The sequence below is a fragment of the Cynocephalus volans genome, chromosome 8 (genome assembly GCF_027409185.1).
Source record: "Cynocephalus volans isolate mCynVol1 chromosome 8, mCynVol1.pri, whole genome shotgun sequence".
In the NCBI taxonomy this organism is placed as follows: domain Eukaryota; kingdom Metazoa; phylum Chordata; class Mammalia; order Dermoptera; family Cynocephalidae; genus Cynocephalus; species Cynocephalus volans.
In genome coordinates, this window is record NC_084467.1 from 128624394 (window position 1) to 128650504 (window position 26111).

Consider the following 26111-nt stretch of genomic DNA (forward strand, 5'->3'; position numbering starts at 1 on the left):
GTGATGCAACCCTGAATCTACTGTTCTTGTTTTTTAATGAAAAAGCATTAAGCTTTTATATTTCACAGGAACCCTGTTTATTTTGGAAACTATACGTTATTATCATCAAAAATTCTTCCAGAAAATGCCCACTAGATGTGATTTCCTGGGCCTTTTGTATTTTAAATATGTCTCTATCAGATAATCATAATAAAAGGAAGAAAAAGAAGTCACTTTATTGAAGTCTTGCTCTGTGCTTTATGCTTATTATTTAGTCTCTTTCAATAACCTTTCAGAGTAAGTGGTACTATTTTTGTTTTACAGACTTGGACCATGAGATTTAGAGAGATGATGTAAAATACAATATATCTAAGGTAATATAGACTCAGTGAGAGGCCTAGCTGGGATTTGAACCCAAGTTTTTTCTGGAAATAGAGTTTGTCCTTATCCCACTGTATTGTTTTGCATGGCAGAAATAATTCCAGGTGGGCTCTATTTTTAAGTATTCCCAGAATCTGACCACCTCTCTCTTTCTCAGTGGAGAGCTCAGGGGAGCTACTACCCTGGTCTAAGCCTCTATGATGTTTTGCCTTGATTTCCCTAACATTTCCTATTTATTTCCGTTTTTCTCTTTGACCCCTACAGTTTATTCTTAACAGCTGATGTGATCCTTTTAAAATGTAAGTCAGGTCATGTCACTCCTCTACTGAAAAATCCTTCAATAGCTCCTTACTTCACACAGATGAAAGCCAGAGTCCCTATCATGGATTAGGTGGTCTGGCTCCCTTTTCTCTTTCTCTGACCTAATTTCTGATTTCTTCCCCTTGCTTATTCCTCTCTGGCATGCTGGGAACTTTTCTCCCTGAGATCTGCATGACTAATTCGCTCACTTCTTTAAGTCTTTGCTCAAATATCATTTTCTCAGTGAAGCTTACTGTGATCCCTTATTTAAAACTGCAAACCCAGTGGGATTTAGGATATAGTAATTTAGGAATTTCAAGTCTTTGGTAAAATGCTTTAAATCTCTAAAATTTTTGCTTCTATATTCAATGATAACTATTTTTTTATGTTGAAATACGGAATTGAAATCTATCTAAAATGCAACAAACATATGTATTCCTAAAAGTAATAGTAAAGACTCACATAGGGTTTTTCAGTCATTGACTGTGTCTGCTTGTAAGAAATACGCTTTACATTGTGACCCAGTGTATGTGTATAAAATGGAAACAAATGTTTTATAGAATACTTAGCATTTCTATATGTGATATACTCAGATATTTTTCTGTAGAATTCCATTCCTTTCCTTTCCATTATTAAAAAAAATTGGTCATGATCTACAAATTGATTTCACAACCCACTTATTACTTACAAACCATAGTTTGAAAAATATTGAACTATTGTTTCCGAAATCCCATTAACTAAGGACATAAGATATAAATTGTGTTTGTTAACTTCCTGAAAAGATAAACTGTGGAGAGTGATAACTGAAAATTCATTCACACTTTTGAGTTATTGGTATGTGACTGTTAGTGATTTTGCAATTTCCACATTCAGATTAACAAAGGTAAAATAGAAAGGGGGAGACGGAGAGGGGAAAAGGAAGAATTGGTAGAGGGCCACAAAAATCAACTACATTGTATAATGATAAGTAAAAAAAAATTTTTAAAAATTACCAAAAAAATCCCACATATTTACCAAAAATAAAAAAGGTAAAATAGATTAGGTTGCATAAGTATGTAATCAAATAATTTAAATTGCTTATATTTTGTTAATATTACTTGCTAATGTTTGTTAGAACTCTTGTATTAAAAATGCCTTTTTCCATCCAGTGTATCAGGAGGTTTCTTTCTATCTTTTCTTCCCTCACTTCCAAATTTCAGTATTTTTATTTTCAATTGCCTGATATTTATTTTCCTACCTATATTGATATTAGATACTAACAATGAAGAAAAATATTTAATAATGGAAAAAATAATGTGTGCTTCATTGTTTTAAAATATCACAATGATAATAATGCTACATAGCCTATCGTACTTTTAAATTTTATTTATTTATTCATTTATTTTGGTGGTTGGCCAGTACCAGGATCTGAACCCGTGACCTTGGTCTTACCGACACCATGCTCTCCCAAGTGAGCTAACCAGCCAGCCCCCTCATTTACATTTTTTTGTATCTTAATTTCTGGGCACAGAAAACATTTAATAGATATCTCTATAATATTCTCTAATATAGTATATTCTCTAAATTTGAAATTTCTTCGTATGATCTTTCTTAAAAGTAAGAAATCTATATTCCAAGCTCACCTTTCACCACTGTTGTCTTACATGCAAGGCTTCAGCCATATTAAATTATTTGACCTGTCTCTTCTGTTCTTCTACCTTCCTGCTTCTGTCCCTCTTGTCTTCTCTCCCTTTTTTCCTTCTCGCTAACTCATATTTTTGAGCACTTGCTATGTGCCATACGTGGTAGTGGGGAGAAAATAAATGACACAGTCTCTGCCTTCATTAAACTTAAACTGGACACTAACATCCTCATAGAGTTTGGATGTGTTTTTCCCACCAAAACTAATGTGGAGATCTAATCCCCAATGTGGCAGTGCAGGAAGCTGTTTTAGTCATGGGGGTGGATCCCTCATGAATGGATTAATGCTCTCCCTGGGGGTGGGGGTCCGAGTGAGATTTCGCTCTATTCGTTCCCATGAGAGCTGGTTGTTTAAAAGGCCCTGGCACCTCTCTTCTCTCTCTCTCTCTCTCTTGTTTCCTCTCACCATGTGATATGCTTGTACCTGCCACTGGCTGCTGTTTTCGGCCATGAGTAGACAGAAGCAGCCTGAGGCCCATGCCAGAGGCAGCTGTCCCAGAATTGTAAGCCAAATAAACTTCTGTTCTTTATAAATTACACAGTCTCAGGTATTCTGTTATAGCAACACAAAAAAGACTAATACACATCCCCAATTATGGAAGTGAATACAGGAAGCCTTAAGATTGCTTAGAAAGCCAGAGGTGGGATCACATTCTGTGTATCTTTCTAGATTGACTTCTAGCATCAGAGACTGATAGAATATTAGAATTAGTAAAAGCAATAGAAGATACTCATTCAGTCCTCACATTTTAAAGATGTAGACACTGAGTATCTTATAGATTAAATGACATGGTGAGGTCACAGCTGGAACCTAAGCTGGTTTCTTGACCAGTGCTCTTTCCATGCCAACTCCTCTCTCTCTATTATTATATTGCCTGCACAGATCCCCTGTTGTCATATACTTTTGTATGTGGTTTGTGCTGTTAAAGACCTCTTTTCACAATGCACACACTGAACTATAGACTTTTACCATTATTGGTTTTGTTACTTGAAATTATAATTGGAACAATTAGAGATGCGTCAGTGGAAAGGCAATGAAAGAGGGTCATTAAGTGCTAATAAATGCCTCTCCTCATGGGAATGAAGATATTTTCTTCTCTAAGTATTTGAGCTCTTTTCACTGGTGCTTTTAAGTGGCTAGAAATAACACTTGCCACACGCTTGTGGAATACTCTGGATGCCAGGGGGTTCATTTCATTTCATATTTGAATTGAGCACACTGTGGTTGGAATGTGTGTTGATTCTTTTGTTGGTTTAAATGTTCATTCCATGTTTTGCATTAACCTTTTCTCATGGAAAACATTAGAACAATAGTGAGAGCTCTTAGAGAATGAAGTCTTTAGGTAGCTAATGACTTTGAAAGAAGCAGATGAAAAGGTTAAAATTATAGGTGTTTATTTTGATTTATTTTCCTGTTTACTCCACCCAAAAATCTAGATACAGTGTGACAAACTCGCTGGGCTTTCCTTAAGCTTATGCCTATGGCTAGCAAGAGATAATCACTACTTGTTGACATGAGATATATTAGCTTCAGAAACAAATTTGGGTAAATGATTTCTACATGAATTTGAGGATAGCTTACTACTTCTAAAAATAATGATAATGATGCTGATGATAATGATAATATTAATGACGATCATGATGATAGCAGCTAACATCTTTTGACTACTTACTATGTGCTAGGTATTACTATAAGCACTTCGGTTTTCTTGTCTACAAGTTTGAAATGCAAAATGCTCTGGAAACAAAATATTGCTTTCGTAACTCATTAAGCAAAATTTGTATTGACCTAAACTCATTTACTGGCAAATTTGACCTCAGGGACATGAAACTGCTTATAGTTTGTGTTTATCTCTTTTAGTGAGTATTCATTTGTTTTGCTACAGGAATAGTAGTGTATTTGATTCCAGGGTGCTGCTTCAGACTCGGCTGGGAGTGATATGCAGTATAAGTTTTATGCATCATTTTTTGCCTTTCTAAAATCTGAAAAAGTCTGAGTTGCATATCACATCTGGCCACCAGCAGATGAAGGATTGTATTATTCCTTCGTCTGACCTGCGATTTACAGATGAGACAACTGAGCCATAAGTAGTGGATCCTAAATTCAAACCCAGGTACTTTAGTGTTAGAATCTGTGCTCTAAACCACCATGCTATCTGCCTTAAAACGAAGTATTTAAAGAAATTCAGATTTGAGTATGATTGTTCCATTAATATCTGTCTGTTCTCAGTTTCTTATGTTAAATACTGTCTTAAATACTAATGGCCATGGATTTATTAGTAGATCTTGCCAGTCCTGATTGCTCTATCTTCAACCTAATGGACTACTCTCCTTCAGACGTCTTAAATTTTCAAAAGTTTGTGTGCTTGTTTTTAATGTGTGCTGTTAGGTCTTAGGAGAAAGAGAAAAACTGCTGCTGAGGCAAATGATGCTTAGAGGTGTTCTAAGCTAAGGTGCTGTAAGTAAAGAAGGAAGTCACCAGTCAGGTTGGAACAATAGGTTGTTCGGACTGTACACAGAATTGTCACCTTAGTCACACACTAGCAGTTTACTGATTGTTAATGGACATTTAGTTTACATATTATTCTTGATATATACAAATGAGTAATATAGTCTAATGGGTGTACTCAGAGAAGTGTAGATAGAGAAAGTAACTCTCAAGTTTACTCATTAATATGCCTTTTTTAGTCAGTAGAATTTATTGAGTAGTAAGCAAGAATTTATTGAACTCTGTTATTCTGTATGTGCTTCCATTATCTAGTATTAGTACACTTTAGCACTTAAAGCTATTAAAAATATTTTCCCTAAATTTTAACTGAGAATCTAGTTTCAGGAGTAACTTTTTTTTTTTTTTTTTGACTGGTAAGGGGATCGCAACCCTCAGCACAGTGTGGTCTGCACTGCGCTCAGCCAGTGAGCACACCGGCCATCCCTGTACAGGATCTGAACCCGCGGCCTCAGCGTTACCAGTGCTGCACTCTCCCGAGTGAGCCACGGGGCCGGCCCTCAGGAGTAACTTTTAAGAGAGAAATAGCTAAATGCTTATAATGTGTGTCTATCTATCTATCTATACTACAAATATATGTATGCATGTATATATCATTCATTAGATATGAAGTGAATGCTTTTTCCTTCTTCTTTACTCCCTTGATCTTTAAAATTTCCAAGTTCTTGATGCAGAATCATAAAAATATCAATTAAGTAGACAAAGAAAAAATACTTTTTAGGTGAGAAAATAATAGATCAAATACTTGATACTTCTATCCTGAATTATAATTTTTTAAAAAATTACCCCAGGGATCCTAAGATGGCGGTGGCTGCGGTGGTTGGCGCAGAGTAGCTGAGGTGGAAAAGGCGGCCACCGGGCCTTAGGCAGCCAGGAAACTTGTGGACCTTCCTCTTGCCGTCTCTTAAGGGAGGACCGCTGCTGGTGGCCAGTTGTGGGGACTGACCACCACTTTGTCCTCGGTAGGAGAGGCTGCCTCATTTACAGGCAACAACTTTGAAGTATGGAGCAGGAAAAGAACTGTTTCTTAGCTGCAAAAGCGATTCTCTAAACAGGGAACACGGCGCCAGGGCTGCTGTTGACGCAGCCAGGATCCCGGAGGCTGGGGCTGCGCTGAAGGCGGCCAGCTGCCCTACTCAGGATTCGAGGTTTCAGGACGGCAACAAAGAAGATTCCTGGGAGCGCCCGAGCCGCACCGCGGGACCAAGTGAGCAGCCCGAGGCGGTGGCGGCCGAGAACGGGGACGGTGACGATGCAGAGGCAGAGAGGGAGGCGCCCGACCCGGCACAGCCCTGTGAGTGACCCCTGGTCCGGCCCTGCTCGGGGGGTGGACGCCCACCCGGCATCCGCCTGCCCCACCGGGCCACTCACTGGCCCTGGGGCTGCCTCCATTTCCTCAGGTGGTGGTGGCTCCGGCCCGGCTCGGCCAAGCCTGTCCTCCTCACCCGGCTTGGCTCCTCACTGAGCCTTCCCACTTGCTTGCCCCAGAACGGGGCTTCCCGGGGCCTGTGGGCCGGCCTCCCCCCCACTCCCTCCACAGTTCTCTGTTGGGGCTGGTGGCGTGGGGCGTCCCCGGCCAGCGTCGGGAGGGCAAGGAAGTATGGGCTGGGCCAACTGTCACTCCACCGCACCCTGGGCTCCGGCCCCCGGTAAACTTCCTGTTACTGGGAGGCAGATACCATCTCTGCGGCCACCAGTTCAGAAAAACACCTAACCAATTTCTGGTTAGGAATAGTGTGGTTGGAGAGTTCCCGAATTCGCTTGAACCTGCCGGAGAGCTGACTGCGGGTGGGCACCGGACTCGGTCTGCGCCGGGGGGATTCAAAGGTGAACCATCGGCTGGGGGCTCCTCCCCCGAGGAGCTCACACTCTGGTGTGGGAGATAAGACAAGTACACAAATAACCGCGATACCAGGAGGAAGGTGATAAGTCCCGAGAAAGATCTACACAGTGCTACAAAGGCACCCAGAGCGACCGGTTGTCTGCGCCTAGCAGAAACCTGGTAGACTTCCTGGGCGAGGTGGTGCTGAGCAGGGTCTTGAAGGCCCAGCTGATAGATGAGGGCTGCAGAAGGCACATCCCAGCCCAGCCCAGTGCGCACAGAGCTGGGGAGATGCCCGGCTAGGGAGGCAGAGACTTGACAGAAACCACACACCCTGTGGGGTTGCCACTGTGAGATCTAACAGCCCGGGCCGGAGCGCACGGAACAGGGAGAAGTCCTGCACGGGAAGTGGAAGCTCAGCAGAGACCACACACCCTGTGGTACTGCCCTGTGATCCAGCAGCCCAGCAGAGTCCAAGCTGACCAGAGAGGTGGCTCCCCGGAGAGGCCCAAGACCCGAGGCAACCACACACACAAGGCACTAGAGGCCAACTGAGCAGTCACGGAGGGAGCCATACCAAATTGGCAACCATAGCAACATCTTAGTTAGTCAATAGTCTCAAACTGGTGGACTGTGAAACCCCCTGCCACAATGAATAAACATCAAAAAAAGATACCAGAAATACAAAAAATCAAGAAAGTACACCACCAAAAGTTAATAAATCTCAAACTCTAGATCCTATAGAACAAGAAGCTTTTGAAATGACTAACAAGGAATTTCGAGTGATAATTCTAAGGAAACTGCATGAGATATAAGAAAACTCAGCTAGACATCATGATGAAATGGGGAAAAGTATACAGGATCTGAAAGAGGAAATGTACAAGGAAATCAATGTCCTGAAAAAAAATGTAGCAGAACTTGCTGAACTGAAGAAGTTATTCAGCGAAATAAAAAACACAATGGAGAGTTTAACCAGCAGGCTTGTGGAAGTTGAAGAGAGAACCTCTGAACTTGAAGATGGGCTGTTTGAAATAACACAAGCAGACAAAAAAAAAAAAAAAAAAGAAAAAAGAATCAAAGACATTGAAGAAAATCTGAGAGAGATATCAGACAACCTTAAGAGCTCAAATATCCGAGTCATGGGTATCCCAGAAAGGGAGGAAAACAGATTGCATTGAAAACATATTCAACAAAATAGTGGCAGAAAACTTCCCAGGTATAGGAAAAATCACAGATCTTCAGATCCAGGAAGCTCAACGATCTCCAAACGTATTCAACCCAAAAAGGCCCTCTCCAAGACATGTTGTAATCAATTTGACAAAACTCAGAGACAAAGAGAGAATCTTAAAAGCTGCAAGAGAGAAGCGTCAAATCACCTATAAGGGAGCCCCAATCAGGCTAACATCAGACTTTTCATCACAAACCCTAAAAGCTAGAAAGGAATGGGATGATATATTCAAAATACTAAAAGACAAAGATTGCCAGCCAAGAATACTCTACCCTGCAAGGCTATCCTTCCGAAATGAGGGGCAAATAGTATATTTCTCAGACAAACAAAAACTGCGGGAGTTCACTACCACACGACCACCCTTACAAGAAATCCTCAAGGGAGTACTGGGTTTGGTTCCTGAAAAATAACTACCATTGCCATAAAAACCCAAGACAAATCAAAACCCACTAGTATAATAAAAATGGCATTCATGAAGAGAAAACAAAGAAACGAAAATGCTATCTACAACCTAAGGAACCAACAAACACAGAAACCAAACAGTAAATCAGAAAGCAAGGAACAAAAGACACCTAAGACAACCAAACAACCAATAAAATGCTAGGAATAAATCAACACCTTTCAATAACAACTCCTAATGTAAAAGGCTTAAATTCCCCAATCAAAAGACACAGACTGGCTGACTGGATCAAAAAGGAGGACCCAACTACATGCTGCCTACAAGAGACCCACCTCACCCATAAAGACTCACATAGACTAAGAGTGAAAGGGTGGAAAAAGATTTACCATGCAAACAGAAAAGAAAAACGAGCTGGAGTAGCTATTCTCATATCTGACAAAATAGACTTCAAACTAAAAACCATAAAAAGAAACAATGAGGGACACTACTTAATGATAAAAGGACTGATCCATTAAGAAGACATAACAATCATAAATATGTATGCACCCAATGTCAGAGCAGCCAGATTTATAAAACAAATTCTATTAGACCTAAAGAAGGAAATAGACACTAATACCATAATAGCAGGGGACCTGAACACCCGACTGTCAGTATTAGACAGATCCTCTAGGCAAAGAATCAGTAGAGAAACACAAGATCTAAACAATACTCTAGACCAATTGGAGTTGGCAGATATCTACAGAACATTCCATCCAACAACCTCAGAATATTCATTCTTCTCATCAGCACATGGATCATTCTCCAGGATAGATCACATATTAGGTCACAAATCAAGTCTCAATAAATTCAAAACAATTGGAATTATTTCATGTATTTTCTCAGACCACAATGGATTAAAACTAGAAATTAATAACAAATGAAACTCTGGAAACTATACAAACACATGGAAATTAAACAGCATTCTACTTAATGACATATGGGTCCAAGAAGAAATCAAGCAGGACATCAAAAAATTTCTTGAAACTAATGAAAACAATGATACATCATACCAAAACCTGTGGGATACTGCAAAAGCAATATTAAGGGGGAAATTTATTGCATTAAATGCTCACCTCAGAAGAATGGAAAGATGGCAAGTGAACAACCTAACACTTCACCTTAAAGAACTAGAAAAACAAGAACAATCCAAACCTAAAGTTAGCAGATGGAAAGAAATCATTAAGATCAGAGCAGAACTGAATGAAATTGAAACCCAAAAAACAATACAAAAGATCAATGAATCAAAAAGTTGGTTTTTTGAAAAGATAAATAAAATTGACAAACCATTAGCATGGCTAACAAAAAAAAGAAGAGAGAAGACTCAAATAACAAAAATTAGAAATGAAAAAGGCGATATTACAACTGATTCATCTGAAATACAAGGAATCATTTGAGACTACTATAAACAACTATATGCCAACAAATTTGAAAATCTGGGGGAAATGGATAAATTTCTGGACACACACAAGTTCCCAAAACTGAACCATGAAGACGTAGAAAATTTGAACAGACCAATAACAATAAAGGAGATTGAAGCTGTTATCAGAAGGCTCCCAACAAAGAAAAGCCCAGGACCAGATGGATTCACAGCAGAATTTTACCAAACATTCAAAGAGGAATTGACACCGACTCTTTACAAACTATTCCAAAAGTTTGACACAGATGCAAATCTCCCAAACTCATTCTATGAAGCAAACATCATCCTGATACCAAAACCAGGTAAAGATATAACCAAAAAAGAAAACTATAGGCCGATATCCTTGATGAATATAGATGCAAAAATCCTCACTAAAATACTAGCAAACAGAATACAGCAACACATACGTAAAATTATTCACCACGATCAAGTGTGATTCATCCCAGGGATAAAAGGTTGGTTCAACATACACAAATCAATAAATGTGATACACCATATTAATAAAGTCAAACACAAGGACCATATGATCATCTCCATAGATGCTGAAAAAGCATTTGATAAAGTTCAGCACTCATTCATGACAAAGACCCCCTATAAGTTAGGTATAGAGGGAAAGTATCTCAACATAATTAAAGCCATATATGACAAACCCACTGCCAATATCATCCTGAATGGGGAAAAGCTGAAAGCTTTTCCTTTAAGAACAGGAACTAGACAAGGATGCCCACTCTCACCACTCCTATTCAACATAGTGTTGGAAGTACTAGCCAGAGCAATCAGAGAAGAGAAGGAAATAAAGGGTATCCAGATTGGAAAAGATGAAGTCAAACTGTCCCTGTTTGCAGATGACATGATCCTATATATCGAACAGCCTAAAGCCTCTACAAAAAAACTGTTGGAATTGATAAATGATTTCAGCACAGTAGCAGGATACAAAATCAACACACAAAAATCAGTAGCATTTCTTTTCTCCAATAGTGAACATGCAGAACGAGAAATCAAGAAAGCCTGCCCATTTACAATAGCCACCAAAAAAATAAAATACTTAGGAATTGAGTTAACCAAGGAGGTGAAAAATCTCTATAACGAGAACTACAAACCACTGCTGAGAGAAATTAGAGAGGATACAAGAAGATGGAAAGATATCCCATGCTCTTGCATTGGAAGAATCAACATAGTGAAAATGTCCATAGTACCCAAAGTGATATACAAATTCAATGCAATCCCCATCAAAATTCCAAAGACATTTTTCTCAGAAACGGAAAGAACTATCCAGACATTTATATGGAATAATAAAAGACCACGCATAGCCAAAGCAATGCTGAGCAAAAAAAATAAAGCTGGAGGCATAACACTACTTGACTTTAAGCTATACTACAAAGCTATAATAACCAAAACAGTATGGTACTGGCATAAAAACAGACACACTGATCAATGGAATGGAATAGAGAATCCAGAAATCTACCCACACACTTACTGCCATCTGATCTTTGACAAAGGCACCAAGCCTATTCACTGGGGAAGGGACTGCCTCTTCAGCAAATGGTGCTGGGATAACTGGATATCCATATGCAGGAGAATGAAACTAGACCCATACCTCTCACCATATACTAAAATCAACTCAACATGGATTAAGGATTTAAATATACACCCTAAAACAATAAAACTTCTTAAAGAAAACATAGGAGAAACACTTCAGGAAATAGGGCTGGACACAGACTTCATGAATACGACCCCAAAAGCACGGGCAACCAAAGGAAAAATAAACAAATGGGATTATATCAAACTAAAAAGCTTCTGCACAGCAAAAGAAACAATTAACAGAGTTAAAAGACAACCAACAGAGTGGGAGAAAATATTTGCAAAATATACATCTGACAAAGGATTAATATCCAGAATACTTAAGGAACTCAAACAACTTTACAAGAAAAAAACAAGCAACCCAATTAAAAAATGGGCAAAAGAGCTAAGTAGGCATTTCTCTAAGGAAGATATACAAATGGCCAACAGACATATGAAAAAATGCTCAACATCACTCAGCATCTGGGAAATGCAAATCAAAACCAGACTGAGATACCATCTAACCCCAGTTAGGATGGCTAAAATCCAAAAGACTCTGAACGATAAATTCTGGCGAGGTTGCAGAGAAAAAGGAACTCTCATAACATTGTTGGTGGGACTGCAAAATGGTGCAGCCTCTATGGAAAATGGTATGGAGGTTCCTCAAACAATTGCAGATAGAGCTACCATACGACCCAGCTATCCCACTGCTGGGAATATACCCAGAGGAATGGAAATCATCAAGTCGAAGGTATACCTGTTCCCCAATGTTCATTGCAGCACTCTTTACAATAGCCAAGAGTTGGAACCAGCCCAAATGCCCATCATCAGATGAGTGGATACGGAAAATGTGGTACATCTACACAATGGAATACTACTCAGCTATAAAAACGAATGAAATACTGCCATTTGCAACAACATGGATGGACCTTGAGAGAATTATATTAAGTGGAACGAGTCAGGCACAGAAAGAGAAATACCACATGTTCTCACTTATTGGTGGGAGCTAAAAATTAATATATAAATTCACACACACACACACACACACACACACACACACACACACACACACACACACACACACACACACACACACACACACACACACAAACCAAGGGGCAGGGAGAAGATATAACAACCACAATTACTTGAAGTTGATACGACAAGCAAACAGAAAGGACATTGTTGGGGGGGAGGGAAGAGAGGGAGGAGGGAGGGAGGTTTTGGTAAGGGGCAACAATAATCAACCACAATGTATATCAACAAAATAAAAGTTAAAAAAAAATTACCCTATAAAGTTTATCTTCCCAATAAATTCACAGTTTTAATTCCTAGTGTACTGACTTTATTTGTTCACCAAGTCAGCACTGAGCACCTTCTTTTTGCTAGGCGCTGTGCCAAACCCTGGCCTTACAGAAATGAACATGATGGTCCTGTCCTAAGGGAACTTATCCAGGGGAAGGGATGTGACTGGGGCTCATGGTACTTTGGGAGAGAAGGAGCAGCTAAGTATGCTGGCACATCGGGAAATGCCTTCCACAGGAGACTGTGCCAACATTCTATCTTTAAGGATGAGTTGGGTAAAGAAAGCAGCATTGGAGAAGGGCTTCTGTGGTAGAGGAGTCAACACAGAATCCTGAAATTAGTGTGAAATCACTTGGGAACCAGATGTTCTAGGAATAAAAAGTTTGCATGGGGTAATAGTGGATGAAGCTCTAGAGAGTAAGAGAAGAGCTGGATCCAAGGATCCACCTAAATCCCTCCTGATTAACGGGGAAAATTAGATCCAAATTCTTTTTAAACAAACAAGGTGTGGCTGTGGTGCTCTGTTCTGTTTTAGTAGAGAAACCAACCTATACTTTTTTGGCTTTCAATTAAATATCTCATTTTTCTTCCAGTGTCTTAGAAAAAGTGACAACAAAAGAGCATAGTATTGGCTAGATGATCACTCTACTTTTATCCATGCTCTTCCCTTCTAGCCCCCTTCCAAGGAACTGGTAATAGACATTCAGGACAAAGGAGAGTAATGGGGCCCCATTCCTACATCCGAAGTAGGGGAAGGGTTGCAGTGGGCTGCCTAGACCAGTCCTGCCCTTGTCATGGGGTAAGTGCTCTCTTGCCCTTGCTTCGCTCACTGGCTGGTTTGGTCTTCTTAGCCCTTGCAGTGTCCGATTACTATACAAATGTCTGAGATTCATGTGTGGGCTTCATGGAAATAATATATAGTATATCTATGATAATAATATATAATAATATATAGTATATCTATGATATTAAATTTAATAAGGGAAAAATTTAACGGGGAAAAGTATCAAATAAGCCTCCTTAGAGAGACAAAAATAGAAAGAAGGTTGAGAAACACTGGCCTAAAGCATAGTCTGTCTGTCTGTCTCTTTTTCTCTTTCTTTCTCTCTCTGTCTTAGATAGTACAAGGCTGGTTCCAGTGATTCATAATGTCATTGCTGCCCTAGGCTCTTTGTCTTTTTTATCTGCCATCTTTAGCACACAGCTTCCATCTGCAGAATTGCCCTGTGGTGTTACGATGGTTGCTGCAGTTCTGCTATCTGTATAACTGACAGGGAGAAGAAGGAAGAAGAAGGACAAAAGGTACACAATCAGCTGAATCAGACCCTTTTAAAGGAACTATCCTGATGTCTCTCAACAGCCTCTAATCACATCTTCCTGGCTAGAATTTAGTCATGTGGACTAAATTTCCATTTGCAAGGGAGGCTGAGAAATGCAAGTTGATTTATCTCTTAAAGTTGGGCATATTGCCATTCCCAACAAAATCAGAATCCTGTTAATAAGAAAGAAAGGGAAAATGGATATTGGATAGGCAACTAGCAGTCTTTTTAGTAATCTCTTTTGCCATTCATTTTCATGGCAATTAACCAGGGTAAGGTATAATCTGTAATTTGGAATAAAGTGAAAGCTAGGTGCCTCTATTTTGTGCCAGGATTCGTTAATCTGGTGCTTTAAATTCTTGAACAAACTGACTTTGTGAATAAGCAAATAAAATTGATTAAATATGAAAGCATTAAGCTTTTGAGAGTGTTTCCTGTTGAGGAGAGTTCCTAATATGTGTAAAATGAGAACTGACTTCTTCATTCAGTTTATGAATCTCTGATTCAGAAATTTTTGCATTCTAAATGTTACAGTGGGAACCATTAATTATCTATTAATTGGATTTAATGAAAATATATTGCATAGAAATTTTGTTTTGTGAATAAAAGATAAATATTGAAATTCCTTAGATGTTAAAAATACATGAAAGCATTACATCTCTTGAAATTGGATTTGTAAATAATATATTTTTCAAACAAAATGATGGTGTTATTGAATTCTTCAAATTATAGAGTAACTGATAGCAGCAAAATTTGATCTTTTACAAAACTGTATGTGCTAATATTAATGTGTGCTAATAACTTAGGGGAAAAAAGGAAATTACACTGGAAAATTCCTAATTAAATATGTAGATTTTGGCATAATTACTTCCTTCAGCAATTAAAGTGGCATTGTAAGGGTTGGCAAAACTCTGGGACTAGGGCACACAAACACAGAGCCATTTAACAGTGCCATTGTGTTCAGGGTAGGGAATCAAATCCATGACCTCAGTGCTTCTTGGGGCAAGCTATGGGCAGTATTCGATAGTGACCTGTTGATCTGTCTCTCTGTCTGTGTCTCTCTCTATCTGCCTTCCTTTCCTTTTCTCTTTTTTCCCCTTTCCTCTTTATCTCTCTCTCTCTCTCTCTGTTAGATTATTATTTTTAAGTATTGTGAGATAGTAATCCTATAGAGATTATTTTGGAGCACAGAAAATTATACTTCAAAGTTCAGTTGTTTTTTTTTTTTTTTTTTTTAGAAATTCTTTGTTTTTAAAGGCTAATTTTTAAAAGTGTATTTGTTCCTAAATTTTTTACAAATTTATTTCCTTCAAATTCCATTCCATGTCTTTAGACAGAATCAGTAGTATTGGCCCACCTGTATCTTGTACTTCGGTGAATACTTTTGGGTCTAAATGTTTGTAGTAAAAATGTTAATTTAAATGACCTTGGCAAATTATTTGTAAATTCAAAGACATCTTGCTTGTTCTTTCAGTCCATATAATGCCACTTAGCTGTCTGCCAGTTGGGGAATTAGAACATGGGAATGTTTCCCCTCCATGTTAAGAATATACGGAGCAATGAAAGGGTAGGTAAAAAGTGTTAAAAATATTTAATACCTGGACGTTGAAGGAGGCACCGGGAGAACACATAGGTGTGAGGGAGCAGACATGTAAATAGATCAGTGTGACAAGTGTGTGTTGAGAGCCTTAGATAGAGGCATATACAGGGGGATCTCAGAGAAGGCTCCTAGAGAAGATGACATGGACCTGAGTGTTGATGATTAAGTAGGAGCTGGCTAGAGGGAGAAGTCGGGAAAAGATATCCTGTGAGGGGTTGTGGATGTGCTGGAATACCCAGCCTGAGATTGCAGCTGCGCATAGAGACTTCCTCTACAGGGTAGGGCTTTTTTCTGCCTTGTTTACGATTATATCTCTAGTGCCTAAAGCTGCGTTTGCATGAAGTAGGCATGTAATGCATATTTGTTGAAATAAAGGGTTAAGTAGATTGTAAGGAACCCTGTGCCTCTGATGTAGGGTTTCTCTGTGGGAGTGTTGAGAAATAAAAGCTTTTGTATGTTATAGTAAGATTTGAATTTCATGCTAAAGACAATGGGGAGTCATTTAATGATTTAAAGTCTGGAAATGTTGTGATGGGACGTATGTCACTGTTGAAGTTGGATTGGAGGGTGTTTTAGTCCATTTTGTGTTGCTATAACAGAACTACCTGAGACTGGGTAATTTATAAAGAACAGAGGTTTATTTGGCTTACGATTCTGGGACAGCTGCATCTGGTACAGGCCTCAGGCTGCTTCTACTCATGGCGGAAGAGTGGCAGGCAGCTGGCAGGTACAAGCAGATCACATGGTGAGAGAGGAAGAAAGAGAGAGAGAGAGAGAGAGGAGGTGCCAGGGTCCTATATACAACAAGCTCTCCTGGGAACGAATAGAGTGAGAACTCACTCACTACCCCTCCTCCCCTAGGGAGAGCGTTAATCCATTCATGAGGGATCCGCCCCCATGCCTCAATCAGCTTCCAACACTGCCACATTGGAGATCAAATTTTACATGAGTTTCAGAGGAGGGGACAACACATCCAAACTCCATCAGAGGGTGCTCAAGTTGGGTGCAGGAAAATAATTGTGAGATTATTGTAGCAGTCTATATGAGAGTTGGTGGCACCTGGAGTGGGAATTTAAATAGAGAAGAAAGGATGAATTTAAGATATATCAAGAAGGCAGAGTCAGCAGGACTTGGTGACCAATTTGCAGTGTGAAGAGGGAGGAAGAGTGAGGAATAAGGATTCCCAGGTGCCTGTCCTGACTGACATATGGATGCTGATGATGTGGGTTATGGTTGGGAATGAAGGAGGAGCAACATGTTGGATAGATGATAATGAATTGAGTTGTAGAGATGGGTTCAAGATATCTAAGCAGAGATGTTTGAGTTAGAGTGACTTTTGAGTTGTTTTTTTTTTTAAAGATGACCGGTAAGGGGATCTTAACCCTTGACTTGGTGTTGTCAGCACCACGCTCTCCCGAGTGAGACATGGGCCGGCCCGAATTTTGAGTTTTTGTAGTTGGCTTACCTCTCTGGGGGCCCTTTCCCTATCTCTCAGTTAGTTCCACTCCTTTCAGGTGCCGTTAACACTTAGGTTGGTGTTTTGGGGAGTCCATATTCATTACTCTTTTCCACTCCTTTCCTACTCATCTATATATTTTTTGGCTTCAACTACCTGCTCTGTTGAAGGTTGTCAAATTATGGTCTCCTGACAGGACTTTTATCCTGAGTTCATGCTGTCCAGTCTGTGTGCAGTGTACTGTTGTCTCTGTCTGGATATTCCCCAGGCAACTAAAGATCAGTGAGTCCAAATATGGACCCTTCATCCTCCTCCCCCATTTTGTTTATAATGTAGCACAGACTAATTGTCAAGAACATAGATGCTAGAGTTAAACTCCCTAGATTTGAGTTCAAGATGTCACTTACTAGCTTTGTGACCCCCTAAGTGTAAAGCACTTAGATTGGTGCTGGCACATGGTAAGCTCTATATAAACATCAGCTATAACCAGATCTTCGTGTATTTCCTGTCCTGGTTAGTGGTACCACACCACTGTTCAACCAGCTACCCAAACCAGAGATGTGAGATTTATCCTAACACTTCCTTATCACTGCATTCCATGTTGAAGCAATCATTAAATCCTCATTTGTCTTCTCTACAACTCCACTATTACTTCCTTGGATTTAACTTTTATTATCTTCTCCGTGAATGACCTAGACTGGCTAATGGCTAATCTCCCTGTCTTTAATCTTTCTCTTTTCCAACATTCTCTGTATAGTCTCCAGTGATTTTTTTCTGAAATGTAAATCTGATCACTTAAAACTCTTCAGTGTCTTCTTGTTCTCACAGAAAACAAACAAACACAAACTACAAGTGAAGGCCTTTATGGTCTGCTCCTGCTTCCTTTTCTAGACTCTTCTCTGTCTCATTCTGACCTTTCTTTGATATTTACAGTTCTTTAATGTTCTATGCCACTTTTGTCTTCCATGTTTTTGCACACGCTGATTCTCTGTGAAATGCCTCCTACCTCATGTTTCTTCTCTGAAAATGTTTCTGACAGGTCCTCTTAGCAGAATAGATATTCCTTGCTCTGTGTCAATACTGCACCTTGTGAGGAACCTAATCATAGTACCCGTCATGCTTATTGTAGTCATTTGCATGTTGTTCTCCAAGACTGAATTTATTTATCTTTGAATGAATCAGCTACATGAATTAACTTCCAAGAGAGTATGAGTTATACCTCCCATCTTCAGTCAAGGGCAGATGTTAAACATTTATTTATTGAACAGATCATCTGGTTAATGATCATTTATGTCATATTGAAGAAAGCCACTGGCTGAGCTTCCAGTCAAGATGGCAGAATAGATGGTCCCCAGTGTCACTCTCTCACTCAAATCAAGCAATTTACAACTGTTAAAAAGCAATGACAGCCAAGCTGGGGCTGCTAGAGCTCAGGGGAAGAGGAAGAGTGATGTATAGAGTTCATGAAGGCAGGAGAAACCATGATGAGAGAAAGAAAGGATCACTCCCACTATTTCGAGCTCTGGCCACTTCAAGGCTGGCCCTGGTGAGCACATGGAGTGAGAGCTGGCAAAAGCCACAGCTGTGCCCTTCATATGAAGTTGCTTGGAGGTGGCAGAGGAGAAGAGGGCCTTGGTGACCCCCAGGCCAGCAAGACTACTAACAGGGTCCCCGTAGACCCACATAGGAGTGAGGCACCACAGACAACTGAAAAAAGGAATCACTCAGAGCCTGGTGAGTCATTGCAAGGGACTGGCACATGACCCATTCCATGAGAAGTGTTTGGAGTGTGGAGGGTAGGGAAGGTGGGCCACCAGGGGAACAATGGGGCACAGCAAGGACAGCTGATCTGCCCCCCAATCAGTACAGGCCCACTCAGTGGAGACTGGTCAGGAGAATAGAACTGCAGGGGGTGCAGTTTGCTGAAAAGGCTCAGGCCCAGACCAGAATTTCCACACAAACCAGCTGTAACAGACCTTGCAAGACCCAGAAGTGCTTACAAGGTCATCAGTTAAAACCTGAGCTGCACAAAAATCCTTCCCCAGATTTTCAGCAGCAAAGCAGCAATTTAGCTCAACCACAGGGCTCAAGTACTGGTTCCCACAGGAAGTCCCCCATTTTAGAAATAACCAAAGTACAACAAATAGTTCCAGTGCAGAGTTTAATTGGTGGGAACAGCAAATAATCCGACATAGAACCGAAGGAAAAAATAAAATACCCCCAGATCAGAGACAAACCAGTAAAGGTCTATTACCACCAAAGAACACCTATAAAACCTAGAAGGACTGGAAGCCCCCTAGAAGGACATGGCTCCAAAGCTGGGGTGGTTGGAGGCTGAGGGCGTTAGCCAAGCCCCCCCCCCCGACATCTGCAACCAGCCCAGTGACAACCACTGAGCCACCACTGGAAGTGCCCTGGTCTCTTGAGCTGGGGCAGTGTGGGGGGGGGGCTGAGGGCTTCAGTCATACCCCACTGACATCTGCATCCAGCTCAGCAAAAACCAAGCCACTGCTTGAAGCCTCCTGGTCTCCTCTGTCAGAATGAGGGGGGTGCCTCAACCATGCCTTTCCTCCTTCCTCCTCCTCCCATCCTATTTCCCTCTCTTTTTCCCTTTCTCCCTCCCCCTCAACTGCTCTGCAACATCTTAGAATGTAAAAAATAAATAAATAAATAAATAAATAATAATAAAAAAAGAAAGCCATCTCCATTTCTCCCTTGCTGCCAAGGGAGAAATTCCTTTTAGCTTTGTTGATATGGCAAGTGTGCTCTCCCTTTTTCAGTCTTCCATAGATCGGTCATTTCCTAGTGGAGCAATGATCATATTTATTTTTGGTAACTAAATCTCTGGAAGAGCCAATAAGAAATGTTATCAAGATGGTTCTCAGACCATAGCATGACCTTCATTTTCTTTTTGTCCATAAGTCAGGAAATCATGAAAGAGCATTGATTTATTGCCTGCAGACCAGCTAAGACTGTGCAGATTAATGCTTTATTAAGTTGGGCTGAGAGAGAAGAAAGGCTTTTGAGTTGTAGCTGCTCTGTGGCATTGAGAGGGAAGCACTCTCCCTGCCTAAAAAAATTGCACAGTCCTATCACAAATAAGGAATTCAGGAAATAGAATGAAGTCAATGTAATAATGCTTAGTTTTCAGATTCCACTTCTCACTCTTTATCTTGAAGGTCCATTCTGGAGGAAAATGGCATGCGTATTATCTTTTTATGTATATGCATTAGACAATAAATCTTAAAAATGTATAATCTAAATCCAAATTAATACTAAAGTCATTATTTTCCCTGCATTAATTTAGTAATTTTTTCCCTAAGATATGCTGATGGGAGAAATCCAACTACCTATTGTGCAGAAAATAATAAAATTCAAGTGGATGATTGCTCTCAATGGCTAATGGATTACTCAAGTTTGTTTGTGTCAGTGTCTTGTTTGGCTCCCTGTCAATGGAGGTAAGGATAAAGAGCCGAGCTTTCCAAACCATTGCAGCTGGTCAACACCAAGAGGACAGTTAAGTGAGGTCTGTGGCTCCTCATCTCCAAATTCCATTCATGAAATGTTAAAATATTGTATGTAGGGACTTAGTTTTTTTTTAAGTAAGAGAATGCAGTACTGCAATATCTGGGAAAGCACGCTGTGGCTATATGGTATTAGTAATAATACAGTAACACATTTTTCTAGTGTGTTTGGGTTTTAAAAGTGTTGCCATATCTTGCATTTCATTTGATCAATACAACTTGGGCCATAGGAATATCTCAGTTTAGTAGGATAGTATAAGAAACTGAGATTCAGATAGAATTTTGCCCATTCAGTGGTAGAGCTGGTATTCAAAGCAAGCTTCTCTGTCATTCAAGAGCTCTTTCCCTTAGCTCCCATAGCAGAAGTGTGCTGGGCATATGGTTTCTATTTTGCTGGATCATCAGAAAGAGATGTCCCCTCAGGATGCCAGATTAGCTACTCTTCAGAAAAGAGAAATTTTTCTGTAGTGCTTTGTCACACGTTAGAGATTCCTTTGAAGCGGGAGAGACTTCCAAATGGCAAGCTTTGGTTACCAAACCTTTTGACTTTTGGTGAGAATAAATGTGTTGGAGGCTGTAATGGTGAGAGCCAAGAAGGGAGCAAGTAAGTATGACTTAATAAGAAGGGGCTTGGATACTCAAATCTATTTATTACTCTTAATGCAAATGCTTAATTTAAAAAGTAGAGAAAATTGTTCCATGTGTCTGTGGGTTTACTTTTTAGCCAAACCCATGATAGCTATTTACTATTTAAAATGTTTGATATGTTCTGTTTTGCTTTAATAATGTTCAAAGGAATTGTTACTAAGTCTATATTATAAATATATGGTCACAAGCATGAATTGAAACAGGTCCCAACATGAAGGTATTAAATGACTAAGCATCCTTTCTTCCTTCTTTCTTTCCTCTGTCCTTCTTTCTTCTTTACCTCTTTTTTTGCCCCAAGAAAATATTTTATTGATATATTCAGTGATATTATTCAGGCATTTAAGACCTGTATGTTTCTCTTTGGCATCTAAACATACAAAAACCTCATTCATGTTCCTCACAGCTCAGTTTCTCCCCAGGTCTTTACTCTGGAGTTTTGTTTTCCCTTCATTCATTTTGATTCTCAGATTAACCTCTTCATTTTCGTTATAGGCACAGAGTAGATGCTCTGCTCATTTTGATTAAGTTGTAAATGATTTATTGAAATCATCCCAACTAGAAAATATTCTATTATAGTTCCTGAAGAATATTAAAAGGTATTTTGTTATATATATTTAGATATATTCAAAACATCATAAGGAGAATACTGGTCTCTCTTTTTTCTGAACTCCAATGCAGTTTATCTTTTCCCTTCTTTAATGGTTTTCTGTGTTCCCATTAGATTCCAAACTCTGGTGCACACAGTGTCTACCCGGCATGAGGCCATGCCAATAGCATCTCCCTAACACTTTTTAATTTCTCAGTGAATTTTTTTTTGATGAATAAATACTACTATTTATTTCAGGTGGCATTTTTTAAGAGCAAATACAAATCCGTAGTTTCACTGTTCTATATTTTAGTCACATACAGAGACATTCTAAATGGACATTAGCCCTAGTATTTTTTAATTTTATTTCATTTGTTTTTATTTATTTATTTATCTAATTTTATTTTATTTTATTTTGTCAATATACAATGTGGTTGATTATTGTGGCCAATTACCAAAACCTCCCTAGTATTTAAGGAAAAACGTCTTTAACTTAGTGTAGAGGTTGTTCAGTATTATTTTTTCCATCAGAATATGTACTAGCACTTGCAAAATAAATTAGTCATAGTAGGGGAAATTTTGCTTAATTCTTTTTCTGTAACTCTTCATTACAAAGTGCCAGTGCAACAACAAAAAAAGGCTTGGCTTTTGGAGCATTCTCACTGGCCTTTTTCTATTTCATAAGCTGCTGTTCATTGAAATCCCATCCGTGTTGAAGCCCCATTCTGTGAAATTTCCTACAAAACTCATAGTATGCTGTTATCACCGACTGAATTGTCAAGTACCTTATCCTGACTTGAGGCCAGTGGTTTCAAACTTTGATGAGCACCAGACTCCCCTGGGAGCTCGTTAAGAGTAGAGATGCTACATACCTTCCCTTGAATATTTATAAATCTGTAGGTTTAGGATGAGTCCTGATCACTGAAGTTATGATAATTTCTGCTAGTCCTGGAACCACTTTTTGAGAACCACTGCCATTGAATCAAAAGTTTATTTTTGAGTGGAATTCTGTGATTATTCTTTTAAAACTTGTGAGGCATTCTAAATGTTCAAAAACTGTTGTAGGTATGTTTATGAATTCTTTGATGTTATGGAATTAGTAATGATTTTTGTGGCATTGAAAATATAATTTTATGTAGTACTTTCTTCACTGCAGTTTTATTTGCCTAGTGTATCTCAACATGCCATTTTAAATATGATCTTTATTTATTTAACCCCCCATTTGTTAGGAATAAGAACAAACAAAATTCAAGTTGCAATTTTTTTTGGCTGTTAATTTCTACAGACATATTATTTACTTTTATTTGATCTCACATTTTACACGTCCTTTTGTTGAAGAAAATGTCAAGATATTTAAAAGGTACAATCTAATATGCCTTTAGTAATGATCAGTATTTGATAGTGCTAATATTGATCTGGAAGCCAGAGAGAGTACTATATTTTTTAATCATCAAAAAGAGTTTAAGGATTAATTTCAGCATCAAATGTTTTTATTAATGCTGATTCTCTGAAAATCAAAATGAATTGATTATACACAGAAACTTAGTGCAAGCTTTTATTAATTCCAGCTAGATGAATGAAAGACTATTTCAGTGAGGTCATTATGAATTTAATATTCAGTATGAGTCCCCCCTCCCCACCTTTTTTTTAACTTTGCAAATGATTTTTTATAAGCTGGGTCTAGCATTCTTTCAATAGGTGATGCATTGAAAGGTTGGGAATTGGGAGAATTACTGTGGGACTTATAAATTTATAGGTGATCAGAATTTCTTAATGCCTTAATCTATTATTTTTTATTTTTTTAGGGACTTTCTCCCTCGAGGGTCGGGTATCGTAACAAGACGACCTCTTGTGCTGCAGCTTGTTACTTCTAAAGCAGGTAATGTTTAAGAATGTTTACTGCATGGATGAGCACATCCTGTGGCACCTGTCACCTCCATTCCTGAGTGTTGGATTGTGCCAACAGAAACGTTTTTGTGATCACTCTGCTATGGGCAGCTGCTACATTTCTCTCCAGAATGCTCCTTTCTTCATTGCTCTTTTAATTTCTTTGATTACATTAAAGGGAATGTCTCATTTACATATAGATTTTTTTTAACACTTACTATTTTTTATGCCTAGAAAATAATGTTTGCTTATTGTAATCCATCTGTGTAGTAGAGCATAACCACTAGTACTCCTTGTATACTTCCTTCCTCTGTGTGTGTGTGTGTGTGTGTGTGTGTGTGTGTGTGTATTTGGGGATTTTTTAAGTCGCAAAATACAACAACCACCTAATATGTGCATGTGTATGTATATGTGATATGTATCTATATTCATATCTATATCTGCATCTATATCTCATGTGCTGTGCTTGCCCCTCTCATTAACACTATGATAGTTTGACTGGGAAATGATACTTTGTTTTCATTTTTATTTCTTGTTTTTATTTTATTTCAGCAACTGGTGATATTGAATTTTCTTCATGTTTATTTTCTGTTTGAATTTTATATAGTTTGTTTTTGTGTTACTATAACAGAATACTTGAGACTGGGTAATTTATAAGGAAAAGAGGTTTATTGGGCTCATGATTCTGGGTCAGCTGCATCTGGCACGGGCCTCAGGCTGCTTCTACTCACGGCAGAAAGTGGCAAGCAGCTGATGGGTAGAAGCAGATCACATGCAGAGAGGAAGCAAGAGAGAGAGAGAGAGAGAGAGGGGAGGTGCCAGGGCCCTATAAACAACCAGCTCTCACGGGAACGAATAGAGCGAGAACTCACTACCCAACCTCCTAGGAAGAGCATTAATCCATTCATGAGGGATCCGCCCCCATGACACAAAGAGCTCCCAACAGTTGCCACATTGGGGATCAGATTTCCACATGAGGTTTGGGGGGACAATACATCCAAACATCACATTTCTTTTCTTGTGAATTCGCTATTTTTATCTTTTCCCATTTCTTTTTGGGGTATTTACTACTTTTCCTATCAATATCTTTGAAGGCTTAAAATTTAAGCACTTCTTAAATTTTCAGAAATTATGCCTCATAAACTAAAAATTTTTAACAGTTTTTTTGTGATATACTTTACATGCCCATTTAATTCAGCCAATTAAAGTACAGAATTCAGTAGTTTTTAGTATGTTTATGGATATGTGCCGGTATGACCACATCAATTTTAGAAATGTTTCATTGCTCCTGAAAGAAATCCTGTACGCTTTTGCTCTCACTTCTTTACCTCCCATCTATCCCCCATCACTCCAGCCCCAGGCAACTACTAACCTACATTCTGTCTCTATAGATTTCCCTATTCTGGACATTATATATGAATGGAATCATACAATATGTGGTATTTTGTAATTGGCTTCTTTCACTTAGAGTAATGTTTTCAAGGTTCATCTATATTATAGCATGTATTAGAACCTCATTCCTTTTTATGGCTCAATAATGTCCTTACTTCTATATGCCACATTTTGTTTATCCATTCATCAACTCAGGGACATTTGGGTTGTTTCAAACCTTTGGATTTTATGAATAATGGTCCTATAAACATTCGTGTACACATTTCTGTGTGGAAATGTATTTTATTCCTCTTGGAAATATATCCAGGAGTGTAATTGCTGCATCATATGGTAACTGTATCTTTGTTTAAGGAATTGACAAACTTGTTTTCCAAAGTAGCTGCATCATTTTACATTCCCACCAGTAGTGCATGAAGGTTCCATTTTCTCCACATTCTCTCCAACACTTGTAGGTATGAAGTGGTATCTCACTGTAATTTTGATTTACATTTCCCTCATGACTAATGACACTGAGCATCTTTTCATGTGCTTAATGGTCATTTGTATATCTTGTTTGGATAAATGGCTATTTATCTCCTTTGCCCATTTTTAGTTGGGTTATTTGCCTTTTTGTTGAATTGTAACAGTACTTTATATTTTCTAGATATGAGTCCCTTATAAGATAGATGAATTGCAAACTTTTTCTCCCATTCTGTAGGCTGTCTTTTCACTTTCTTGATAGTGTCCTTTGAAGCACAAAAGTTTTTAAGTAAAAAAAATTTTTAAAAAAATTTTTACTGAATCACATATTTTTTGGGTTCAATGTTGAGATACGTTGATCAAATCAATATTACTAGCATATGTATTGTTGCAAATCGTACTTATTCTTTATGCCCCTTGTCCATTCTCTCCCCATCTCCTCCCCTTCCCCTCCCCCCTCTAATTACCCTGGATTTCTTCCCTCTTTCTGAAAGAGTGATGGTTACTCTGTTGATTTGTTGCCTAGATGATCCGTCCAATGCTGAGAGGTGTGTTCTGGTCCCCCAATATTTTCATAGAGCAGATGTTTCTTCTGTCACTCTGGAATGAGCTTAGTGGAGAGA

The 26111-nt window shown here is 38.9% G+C and overlaps 1 protein-coding gene across 1 annotated transcript in view; it reads left to right on the forward strand.

Moving 5' to 3' along the window:
- Positions 1 to 26111, forward strand: part of DNM3 (dynamin 3) — a 483214-nt gene that overhangs the window by 25321 nt on the left and 431782 nt on the right. Inside the window, exon 4 of the mRNA XM_063105911.1 lies at positions 23556 to 23629. Coding sequence (XP_062961981.1) covers positions 23556 to 23629 — 74 coding nt within the window. The remainder of the gene's footprint in view (positions 1 to 23555; positions 23630 to 26111) is intronic.